Raw genomic sequence first — 12,583 nt, forward strand, 5'->3', positions numbered from 1 at the left:
AAAAAATAAGTTTGAAAAAAAAAAAAAAGGTTTGAAAAGAAAACAAAAAGTTTGAAAAATTTTTTTTTTAAGTTAAAAAAAGTTTAAAAAAAAAAACAAGGTTAAAAATATAAGTTTAAAGAAAATAATTAAAAAAAAAATCTTTTAAAATAAGTTTCAAAAACGTTTCAAAAATGAAAAATAAAAAACAATGACTAAAACACAAGAGTAATAAAAATCTTTTTTGTGCAGGTGACCTGCATTTTATACGTCTGCCAAAAAAAGAAAAATAAAGCCTCCAATCTTTAATAAAATTTTATTATTTCTTTTTTATTATTTTCGTAAATTGTTAATCCTATGTAGGGCAAAGGTAACCCACACAACACTCACACACGCTGGCATGCTATAAGGTTTAAGAAAAATGAGTTGATTACCAAACAAAAAGAAACTTTGTAGCAAGTTGTGCAAAACGATATTTAAGCACTGTACATGTATGCAGGGTTGTCCTTCATATATATATATATATATATATATATATATATATATATATATATATATATTTGTCCAACTCACTCAGAACGTAATTGTAAGTTACATTTATAAAAAAAATTTTTTTTTTTGCCTACTTGGGTGCTTATGATTTTTTGTTAACTGATATATATATATATATATATATATATATATATATACACACACACATTTAATATTTGTTTTCTTATATATATATATATATACACACACAATATTTGTTTTTATATATATATATATATATATACACACACACATTTAATATTTGTTTTCTTATATATATATATATATATTTTCAATATTTGTTTTGTGTTGTACAAAAAGCATATATATATATATATATATATATATATATATATATATACATACACACACACACATTTAATATTTGTTTTCTTATATATACATATATATATATTCAATATTTGTTTTCTGTTGTACTATATATATATATATATATATATATATATTCAATATTTGTTTGCTGTTGTACAAAAAAGTGCTCTGCATTTCGAAAATAGAGCAGAAGAGCAAAATCAATGTTGCGATATATGTTACTGATTGCGTTTACATGTTAGATACGTTCCATGCCAAATATAAACTACAGACAGGAATAAAAAACATTTTTTCATTTCATTAAGTTAAATTAATAATTAAAAAAAAAAAATTTTTTTTATTATTATTATAAAGAAAATTCTTAAAATGATTTCATATAAAATGAAAAAAAAAAAAAAAGAGATAGATAGACGTATAAATAAAACTACATTTTTATTATTTGAAATACTGTTCTCATCTCAAGTGTCATTTTTACAGCGTTTCGGTCAACGTGCCCTCCAGCCTTGTTCAGGTTATCTGGCCAAACTCAGGAATCTTTCTATCGAAATAGGGAATCTTTAATCCGTGAGTGTAGCGTGATCCCGCCCGTGCAGACTCCCAAGTTTAACAGAAAGATTCATCGGTTTGACAAGATACACTTGAAGAAGGCCGGAAGTCACATCGACCAAAATGTGGAAAATAACACTCAAAATGAGAACAGTAGTCCAAAGAAACCAAATAACATAAATAATAAATCTTCATCTAAAAAAAAAAAAAAAAAAAAAAATCATAATGTAAAAATGCATGAAACACTATATAACGTAAACATATATAACAACATTTGTCATGATTTTTCATTATCAAATATATATATATATATATATGTGTGGAAGGGTTAATATATGGTATTAGTAGATAAGCATGTCAACAAGCTGTTTAAATAATAACACAAAAACAAATTAACATCGGTTCCATGGCCACAGAAATAGCAGTTGGCTTTAGAGAGGTGTTGGGGTATTTATTTAACTAGGCTGTTTACACACTTATCTATTAATTCCACATATTAACCATTTTGTCTGAAATTAGATTTCATATTTTACGTTTGCCATTATATTTATTTGGGCTGTGTAGTCAGATTTGAGTGTTCAAGCTCAATGGCTATTAGACGGTCCTCATGTGCTAATATGTAACTCCAGAGCATTTTATAAATTGAAAATGATCCCTACACCAACAATAAAATCTTGTATCCAGCAAACTAATTTTAATTTAAGAAAAAAAAAAAGCTACAACTGTTTCTTCATCACTACACAATCAAAGTGTTTCTATTTACAAACCTGAATTTTTTTTTAATATGATTATTCGCTATAAATGAAGAAAAAAACCCAAAAAAAACTGTCTTCCTGTTGCATATTAACACAAATTTCTTTTTTTTCGACAAGTTAATAATAGACATGTTTTTCTTGTGAAAACGTATAACAATAAGTAGGTTTTTTTCTCTGAACAATCTATTATATAAAGAATAATTGTCCGTGTGTAGGTTTATGTGTCCATTAAAAGTAAAAAAAAAAAAAAAAAAAACTACAAAATAAACACCCACAAATTTAGTACTTTCTTGATTAGCATTGCTTTGGATAAATAATATCTAAAATTTAGGAAAAAAAAAAGAATTCATTATCTGGCGTCAACTTGGTCAGGGGAAGAGGTCAGTTTTTTTCAGTGCTATTAGGAAAGAAAATGCCAAATCATTCCTTGAGGCATTTATTATATAATTGAGAGTTGTCTGCATGTATGTTTGCATATCCAGAGAGGAATGAACTTGGCAGAGAAGACAGAAAGGGTTCTACAGTGGAGAGAGGAAAAGAAAAGATAGAGAGATGGCTAGAGAGAGAAGTAGAAGGATAAAAGTTTTGATAGAGATAGGGGTACTTGTACAGTTTAATGAAGACATTAAAAAATGAAAATATTGAAAAATGGTTATATTGTACGTATCCGGTTTGAACTGAAGAAAAAAAAAATTCACTTAATTTGATCAAGTAGTTTTTTTTTTAAAGCAGAAAAACACGTTTTTATGAGAGCGCGTTAAAGTCAACCATTTTTTAATTTTTTGAACACACCACAGGGAGATAACTTCATTTAAAGCGCCAAAACTCCCTCCCCATCTTTAATACTAGCTTTTCTTCCTAGAAATCAAACCTTTTGTTCGGTATCATAAATTGTTTTTTCGCTGTAAAAAAAAAAAAAAAAAAAAAAAAAAACTACTTGATTAAATTAAGTGAAATATTTTCAGAGAACTTTGTTCTATAACGGATACGTACAATTTAACCTTTTTTTTTTCCTCAATATTTTCATTTTTAAATGTCTTGATTAACTAAACTGTACAAGTACCAAGATAGGTTACACTTTTGTTCCAGGCAACACTGGATAACCCTGCTAGTCATGTCTAAAATTAAAGCTTTGTAATAATCAACACTTTGATTGTGCAGTAGTTGTTGAAACAGCTGGAGTGTCTTAATTAAAACCAATTTGCTTGACACGAAGGTCTGTTGTCGGACTGTTTCAATTTATAATTATATATATATATATATATATATATTATATTTACACGTATGTGTGTATTTTTTTTTATATGTTGTGTGCAGGATAATGTTAGCAAAAATCTTCTTTAACAAACAATCATTTGGCGCTGCAGGGCAGAGACGACACCGTTGCTGGTTGGTATTGGGGAGTTTAAAAAAGGAATCAAGAGAGGAAGAGGAGGAGGTAAAGAGAAGGAGGAAGGATAGAAGAGGCCCGTACATCCAGGAAATAAAAAATTAAAATGTCAATTGGAGTCAGTCTTGTGTTTATGTGAGCAAAAAAATGTCAAACGCTGACTACAGATTGCAAAAGTGTTCGGTGCCTCTCATACCCACTTGCCTGGTCAGATAGAAGAAGCAAAAGGGTAAATTTGCTTTTTTTTTATTATTATTATTTGTTTTTTTTTTTTAATTTTTGTTTTTCTTCTTTTTTTTGTGTTGTTTTTTTTTTTTAAATTTTATTTTATTTTTTTTTAGGGAGAGAGGGAGAGTGAAGGCGTTTATTATTCTCCCTGATTCACAACCTCTGAAGCATCAGCCCTGCAGATCGGACATGTCCGGTTGGTCTGAAACAGTAAATTAAATTCATTAATTTTTGTGTTTTTGAAAATGGACGTTAAAATAAAAATTAAAAAAGAAGACACTTATTTAAAAAATTATATCCTGAAAAAAAAAAAAAAAAAAAAAAAAAAAATTAAGAAATTGATGGAAAAATACATTTAAATATTTTCACTGACTGGGATTTAAATTTTTCTCCACAATTTTTTTTTTTGCAATTTTCTTATTTTGTTCAAGCTGGGGATGGAGCATTCTACTGGAAGCCAGACATTCACCTGCTATCTCATAATTCCAACTGAGAGATTTTTATAAGATTCTAACCGTCCCTCCAAGTGCAATTGTTTGAATCCCTCTTGCACTTGGTTCACCGGGTATATCTGCCAAGTAGTTTTCGAAATTATTTTTTTATTTTTCACATGTCCAGTTGCTCCTATAATTATTAGAATGATGAAGATCTTCCCAAGATTCCGATTTCTTTTCATGTCGCACATTAGACCTTGGTGTTTTGTTATTTTCCGTTTCGGCTTTGTTTAACCTAGGACACTAAATTGCTTCTTTCCCCTCGTCCCATATCACTATGCCACGTTTTGTAGCTCCGCTTTCTAGGTGCATAGCTATAGGGATTGCATAGTCCTAATGAATGGCGTAGGATTTATTTCCAACTGTTGTTTCTGGTAAACATGTTCCCAGGACTTGCTGCTGCATTCAAGATTCAACTTTTCACAGATCGTCCAGTGGAGATATTCACGCACTTAATTATATCATGCTGTAAAGTGGATGCCCCCAGCGGAACTTTTCAACTGGACGTCAGGTGACTAACTCTCTACTTCTGTTTAGCAGAAGCTATACGTGTCATCATAGCCGAGACCACTTATCTTCTTCTCTTAATGAAAATAGGCATTATTAAGGAAGCTGACTTAGATTTTATTTAATTATTGGAATTCTTTTGAGAGGAGTAATTTGTATATATATATATACTAGCAGTTCAGCCCGGCTTTGCTCGGGCCCTATGTACTGTTCATAACTTTACGTGCATATATATATATATATATATATATATATATATATATATATTTAGTCCTGGGTGTGACGTAAAACTACATCCGGCAACGAGGCCCAGGTGTGGGAGTTCCAGGGTTTTGGAGAGAATGTCACTACCCCTTAGTCGTTGCAGTACTGGTCACGCTTGGGCAAGGTGTAGTACCTACTGTAGTGGCTGATTGCATGTGTGCAGATTGCCCTGGCCTGTCCTTGCCTCTGTACTTTTGCTTTCAGTGGAGAGGGTGCTAGCAGTACTGGGTAAGCTACTTATTCCTACTTTTCCTAGGCAAGGAGAGAGGTGAAAGTTCTTTGGCGATGGAGTGAGGGCGTACCGGCAGGCTTGATGGACTGGAAGCCGCAGCGTGATCTCTGCACTCAGGCGATTGGAGTATGATGGTCGTGCTCTTGCTGAAGTCGTCATCGTTGAAATCGACGGACTGCCCAAGAGAGGAAGCAAAAAAAGCGCGACTACGGGCGCCACTGGTATATATTCCCAGGACTTGCTGCTGCATTCAATATTTAACCTTTTACAGATCGTCCAGTAGGGATATTTATTTAGTAGCCATCCTCTGAAAATTGGTCTCTACTTTTGTGTGACAGAACCTGCATTTATTGTTGAGACCACTCATCTTTTTAAAAACATTCATCATAACTTGGGCTATGACAAGAGAATATTCTTTTCATTATTTTGACTCAAGTATATATCAGTTAATATCTTATATGGTTTTAGATAGAGCGATGTATGTAGGTATACAGTTTATATTTCCCTTCTGTCTTTCTGTTCCACTTTTTCTCGGAGACAACACGGCCGATTTGTAGGGTCATTTTTTATGATTAGGGCTAGAACAACAGCATATTCTTTTCATCGTTTTGACTCTTGAGTGCGTATCCGTTGATATTTTATAGGCTTTGACGTAGAGTGATGTGGTTCTTGATTGATTAACTGTGTCGGATATATACTGGAGAGTCAAAACAATGAAAAGAATATGCTGTTGTCACAGCCCTAGTTATGATTATAAGCGCAATGAACTAAACTTTAAAAAAAAAAATTAAATTAAAGAAAATAAAAACGAAAAAAAAATAAAAAACAAATTAATAAAAAAAATTAAAATTAATTAAAAAACTTAAAAATTAAAACAAAAATTAAAAAAAATTTTTTTTTTTAAATATTAAAATATAAATAAATAAAAATATGCATGATATATGTACCCATGATGGAATAAAAATAACATATTCCAAAAATTAAATCAAGTAATTTTTTTTTTTAATAAAAAAATCAAATTTAATAAGTGTGTAGCAACTGTCTCTCATAGCCATCTCAAAAATGCTCTCAAAAACCAAAGGAAGATAACTCAACAATAATTCAAACTTGCTAAATTATTGTTGTAAAGCCTACAAGTTCCCATTATTCCTTTATCAATTTTCTTTATATAATAATAAAAAGACTTGATCGATTTACATAGTTTTTGGAATATGAAATTTTTGTTTCGTCACAGATATATACATCATACAGAGTTTTTTTTTTCTTTATCTTTTGTTTTTTTTTAATATAGGGGGAATTCTGGACAAGTACCAAATAAATAAAAGAGAGATAGGTAGAGGGAGACATACCTTGAGCCACTTATCTACACATTTGGCATGGAATTCATGACTGCATGGAAGCACCCGTAGCAACTGTCGATTCTCAAAGTCACACATGCAAATGACACAAGATGTTTGGTCCATGCACGGAGTTTGGTCAAGGTTGGCACGTCTGGTCTCAGCGTTAAAACGATAAGCCAGAAGTTGATCTATGTTGGCTTTGGTCAATCCTCGCGGTTTCGCTTCACCCAGGCGCTCGGCCAAATTAAGAAGGGCCTTTGGGAGGAGAAAAAAAAAAGATTATTTTCATTTGGTGACAAAACTGAAACATCTTACACGTCGAAACGTCGTGAAACAACAACGAGGATGAGGATAATAGTCTGCAATAAATAAATTAATATCTAAGTTTGTTAAAACGACAAATGTTACGGAGGAATGCTTGAGTATTCTAATCTTTTAGGGGATACCTTAAAAAACACCCACGAGTCTATTGGCAATTCTCAGATCAACAGAGTGCAAAAAAAAAGTCTAAAAAAATAAAAGAAAACATGGGGTACTTGTACAGTTTAATCAAGACATTTAAAATTGAAAATACTGAAAAAAGGTTATATTGTACGTATCTGTTTTGGACTGAAGATCTCCGAAAAAAATTTTTCACTTAATTTGATAGAGTAGTTGTTTTTTTACAGCAGAAAAACACGTTCTTAAGAGAGCGCGTTGAAGTCAGCCATTATGGAATTTGTTGAACATGCCAAAGGGAGATAACTCCAGTTAAAGCGCCGACACTCCCTCCCATCTTTATTACTAGCTTTTCTTCCTAAAAATCGAACTCTTTACTCGGTATCATAACAAATTGTGTTTTTGCTGTAAAAAAAAAAAAAAAAAAAAAAAAAAAAAAAAAAAAAAACTTCGTTTAAAGTGCCGACACTCCCTCCCCATCTTTAATACTATCTTTTCTTCCTAAAAATCAAACCTTTTGATCGGTATCATAACAAATTGTTTTTTCGCTGTAAAATAAAAACTACTTCATGAAATTAAGTGAAATTTTTTTTCCAGAGAACTTCGTTCCATAACGGATACGTACAATATAACCTTTTTTCAATATTTTCATTTTTTAATGTCTTGATTAAACTGTACAAGTACCAAACATAGAAATACTATACACTTTTTCCCTTAAGAAGAAACTTTGATCGTAGAATAAAAAATAAAGTGGATGAAAACAGATTTAAATAAGATTTAAAATGGGGTTAGAATTTGTAATTTTAGTTTTTATGAAAAAACATAATCACAAAGTTATACCACAAATTTTTTTTTCTGAACGGCTTGCGTACATGTGGAGGCAAATGTAAAAATATGGCATACCTCATAGTTTTCTACCTCGGCAGCAGCATCTTCGTTCAACTCCACGTTGTACGTGGCTGGCATCGGAGGGTTACCCAGCATTGCTCTGAAAAGAAAAAAAAAAATCAATGAGTTTTAGGAGAGACAGAAGTAGACATTAAAATGTAAACCCAACAAGCAGCAAAATCCCACCCCTTCACTGTAGAGATTCTTAGATGGCAGAAAACCATCAACTCAAATAGTTTCTTCCTTAAAACTTCTAGATTTTGGAATTCTCTACCGGGTCCTTTCTTCCCTGACTGTAGACTGTACTATCATGCAGAAGTTCAAATGTAATGTACCTATTTACAATGCCTCCCCACGGGACAGAGTTAGACACCAGGGTCGTTTTTTAACGTGGAGAAAAGGTACAAAAATAAAAAATTGTCTCAGTCGTGAAGGACTGCTCCTCCACCGAAAGAGAACAAGAAATGGAAGTGCAGCATCTGAAGAACAGATACTACACTTTGATCTTAGCCAAAAGAGACTTCAAATGTAATGTAAACAAACATCTTGCTGTTCAACTCTCTAAATAGTATGCCTGCAAATCTAGTCCCAAATAGTAGCCCCTTATGACAAAGTGGCACAGTTTAGCGAGAAATAACAGTGAAAAATTTTTTTAAATTTTGAGTTAGTGGAGTGGGATTGCCCAAAGGTATCTCAGTTTAATTGACACTTCTACACTATCAGAACAAAATTTTGTAGTCAGTAAATGGAGTTTTCAGCTAAAAAACAATGGTTTCTACTGATTTTTTTTGTCAATTCTAATAAATTACAATGTTAGCTTCCAAATTATGCAGCCGAAATTACTTGAATATTACTGAATTATTAAAACAAAAACAGACAACTTTAATTAGGTTAGTATAAAATAAATCGAAATGGAAAATGACCTCCCTTTTGAACTCTCCTGTTTCTTACATAAGCAAATACGATAGATTGCTAAGCGCATGACTTGCAAAAATCGTGACGAAAAATGTACCCCCCCCCCCTTGCAAAAAGCAGCCCAGTTGACCAGCACAGAATGAATCTTTTTAGCCAATTTTTAGATATTTTCCGTCCGAGAGATTGATCTTTCTAACAATACTAATTTTGTCATGGTCTAATGCGTCAGTCAAAAAATTTTTGGCAGCCACACAAACACATATTTTCTCTTTTATATAATGGAGGAGACAGGGCAAAATTTGATTCTTTAAAAGGACAATTCAACAAGAATTTGTGACGCTTCTTAGTTATTAGAGCAAAATCTGAAATATTGAATTTCAAGTGAAATCAATGGTATCTACTTAATTGTCATGTCACAATAATGAACATATCCAAAAATTATGAAAAACGATGAGGTAGAAAATTAAATGTTAGTGAAAATTGAGTTTTACTAAATCGGCCCAAGATTTCAGAAAGTTATTACCTCCATAATTACAAGTTGAATTCTCCAGTGTCCCTTTTTTAGCAAAGCTTGATGTTCAATAACAGTCTGTGGAAAGAAACTCTGTTCACGGAAGTTGCGTTTCATTTTACGTACACAAGAGAAAGGTTATAACTATACTAGGTTTTGCATGTGTTTCACGGGGGAGGGGACCATAGATCGGAGCTCAGTCAAGCACCTACCACGAAAATAATAGTAGAATACAGAAAGACTAGCAACCTTTCTTCTGTAAGAGATTGTAGGGACGAGGAGGGGACATCACTTTAGTCAAACACTTACACATTCACAAACCTACCATCGCATAAGACACAGGTGAATTTGTTTTAAATGGAGGAGAAGGGAATTACATAGAAAGACATAACATAATAAAATTTTATACGGAAAATAAGAGAAAACTTTTTTTTATAATGGGAGGTAGAAATGAGGTAAAATTGCAGAATAGTTAATACACGATAACTTGTGATCAGCCCCCCCCCCCCCAAAAAAAAATTTATATAAAACGCTTAGAAATATATTTCTTTATTGAACCTGCCTACTTTTAATATGTGGAAATGATTTGTGAGATTTTCTTTTTTTTTTTTTTTTACATTTCTTACTTTATTGTTTTAAAAAAAAAATGAGAAAAAAAAATGAAAATAAAAAATGAAAAAAAAATGAAAAAATGAAAATAATAAAAAATGAAAAAATGGAAATGAAAAAAATGAAAAAATGGAAATGAAAAAAATGAAAAAATGGAAATGAAAAAAATGAAAAAATGGAAATGAAAAAAAAAATGAATAAATGGAAATGAAAAAAAAAAATGAAAAAATGGAAATAAAAAAAAAATGAATAAATGGAAATGAAAAAAAAAATGAAAAAATGGAAATAAAAAAAAAGGAAAAAATGGAAATGAAACAATGAAAATAAAATTTTAAATTGAAAAAGAAAAATGAAAAAAGAAAGGGGAAAAAAATGTTTAAATGAAAAAAGAAAAGGGAAAATGTAAATGGGAAAATGAAGACAGAAAAATGAAGAATAAAAAAAATGAAAAAGAAAATGAAAAAAAAAAATGAAAAAAAAAAAAAATGAAATAAAAAAAATGAAATAAAAAAAATGAAAAAAAAAATGAAAGATCATTTTCACAACTAAGCAGATTTGATAAGCATTTTATATAAATTGCGTTTTGTTATTGAGGGAAGTATGAGTTTTTGAGTGTTAACTATTCCATATTTTTACCAAAAAACAGAATAGACTTACAAGAAATGAAGTAAAAATCCGGGGTATGCAGTCGGGGGTGGTGCTGGTGCAAATGTACGCATCCTGTTTCGACCCAGGGCTCGCCGGGGATACAAGCGTGAAAATTGATCCTGTAAAAAGAGAAATTAGGTAAAGAATTTGTGCATTTGATTCGAAAAACAGAAAACTTGATTTTATCAGATCATTAACAAGCAGGAAATAAAAAAAAAAAAAAATTTTTTTTTTTCACTTACCATAAGATTACTACCTACTAGTGATGGGACGATTCCAATACTTTTCTCTGATTCCGTACTAAATTCCCGATTCCGATTCTTTATAAATCTCTAATTATTTAACTATAAGATTGTTATTTTCCCAGATTTTCGTAAACACACATGTTAAATATGCAGATATTTTCCTAAACGTCGAAAGACACTTGTGGTGGATAATCTATTGATTTTAGGTTTATTGGTATTTTAAAATCAATAAATATTCATTATTTTATCATTATTCATCATGGAAGATTTTACTTTAAACAAAATCAAATAAAAAAAAAAAAGACAGAAGAATTTTTTAGCTTCGGAAAATAGGCATCAATTTTTCCGATTCTGATACTATCAAATCTTCTGATTTTTTCGATTCCGATTAATCGTCCCAACACTATTACCTACTAATAAAAAATAACAAACAACTACTACTATATACAAGAGTCCAAATGGCAAGCTCTGCTCCTTCACCTCATAGATGACGACTTCTGAGCACCAAGCAGCATGCCTAAACTATCTTAGATATGTGAACACAATACAGCTTATATGAGATGCACATGTGCAGTTATGTTGCAGTCAATGAAAATAATGCAACTATAATATTACATTCTTTAGAATCAAAGAAAAAAACATTTGAACAGCTTTGCCAATCATGCTTTATGCTCTCACTCCATCAGTAATTCGCAATTGTATTTGAGCGTCGCCTGCACTGAGACTTGAACCTTCAATCTCCAGAAGAATCTAACTCATAAGTTACAACGGAATTTTACCAAATATTTTATCTGTTACACCGTGGGTCGTTGGTGTAATGGATTAAAGTACTCAGTAAAATTCAGTTGTAAGTTGGATTGTTTATTTCTGTCACACAATCCTATCCGAAGAACGCAAGGGAAATACTTACATAGATATCCTGAGTTGCTGGATGTAGTCCTGATGGCTCTTGGAGCATAATTGGGGGAGAAGGATTGAGAGGCGATACATGATGTACAGGGGTAGTTAACGAATATGTGGGTCGATGTTCTGTGATTATCTGCACCTCGTCATCAGGCTGAAAAAAGTTCCAAAATTTCTTGTTAGAAAAAACCAAAAAAAAAACCAAGATGAACAGCAGAAATATATAAAGCATATTTTAATATATATATATTATTTTTAAAATATAATTATCCACTGACACGTGTTCCGTTGTCTACGACTCATCAGAGTGGCTGAATCTAGCGAGATTCGAAATCGGGACCCCATAGTAAGAAGATATATATATATAACTGTACAGAAGGTAAAAAAAACATTAGTACCATCGGTTTCAAGCCTAACATAAGGGGGACCAGTTAATGGTAAATAATGTTAGGCTCTCGTCAGCCATATTGTTTTCTGTTTCATAAATAAATAAATATTAAGCTCTTATATTGAAATTTTTTCTTTGTAATCGGGCACTTTCATGGAATTCTTTCCCCAAAACAGTGAACATATATATATATATATACATATATATACACACACACAAGGTGATGCATAAGTCACTTTACCATTTTAAAATGAAAAATTTGTTCAATTAATATTGACTCATGTGACATTTCTTTTCATAAATAAAAATAAAATTCCAATCTTTAAACTATGCAATAAGAAAAGAATAAAGTAAGTTCATTAACAGAAACAATATTTTATTCAAAGTTATTTCTGCGCCACCAATGTGTGCACATATATAATACACACACACACACACA

At 31.2% G+C, this 12,583-nt stretch overlaps 1 protein-coding gene across 2 annotated transcripts in view; it reads right to left on the bottom strand.

Moving 5' to 3' along the window:
• Nucleotides 1–280: 280 nt before the first annotated feature.
• The window catches only part of LOC145266939 (uncharacterized), a 558,464-nt gene continuing 546,161 nt past the window's right edge, over nt 281–12,583 (bottom strand). For both annotated transcript variants that reach the window (XM_080122755.1, XM_080122756.1), the window contains 5 exons: nt 11,764–11,910; nt 10,618–10,727; nt 7,941–8,025; nt 6,609–6,854; nt 281–3,964 (listed from right to left, as the gene is read on the bottom strand). In XM_080122755.1, coding sequence (XP_079978881.1) covers nt 3,902–3,964; nt 6,609–6,854; nt 7,941–8,025; nt 10,618–10,727; nt 11,764–11,910 — 651 coding nt within the window. In that variant the 3' untranslated portion in view covers nt 281–3,901. The remainder of the gene's footprint in view (nt 3,965–6,608; nt 6,855–7,940; nt 8,026–10,617; nt 10,728–11,763; nt 11,911–12,583) is intronic.

This window comes from Euprymna scolopes, chromosome 42 (assembly GCF_053919585.1).
Source record: "Euprymna scolopes isolate OS-2025 chromosome 42, ASM5391958v1, whole genome shotgun sequence".
Lineage (NCBI taxonomy): Eukaryota > Metazoa > Mollusca > Cephalopoda > Sepiida > Sepiolidae > Euprymna > Euprymna scolopes.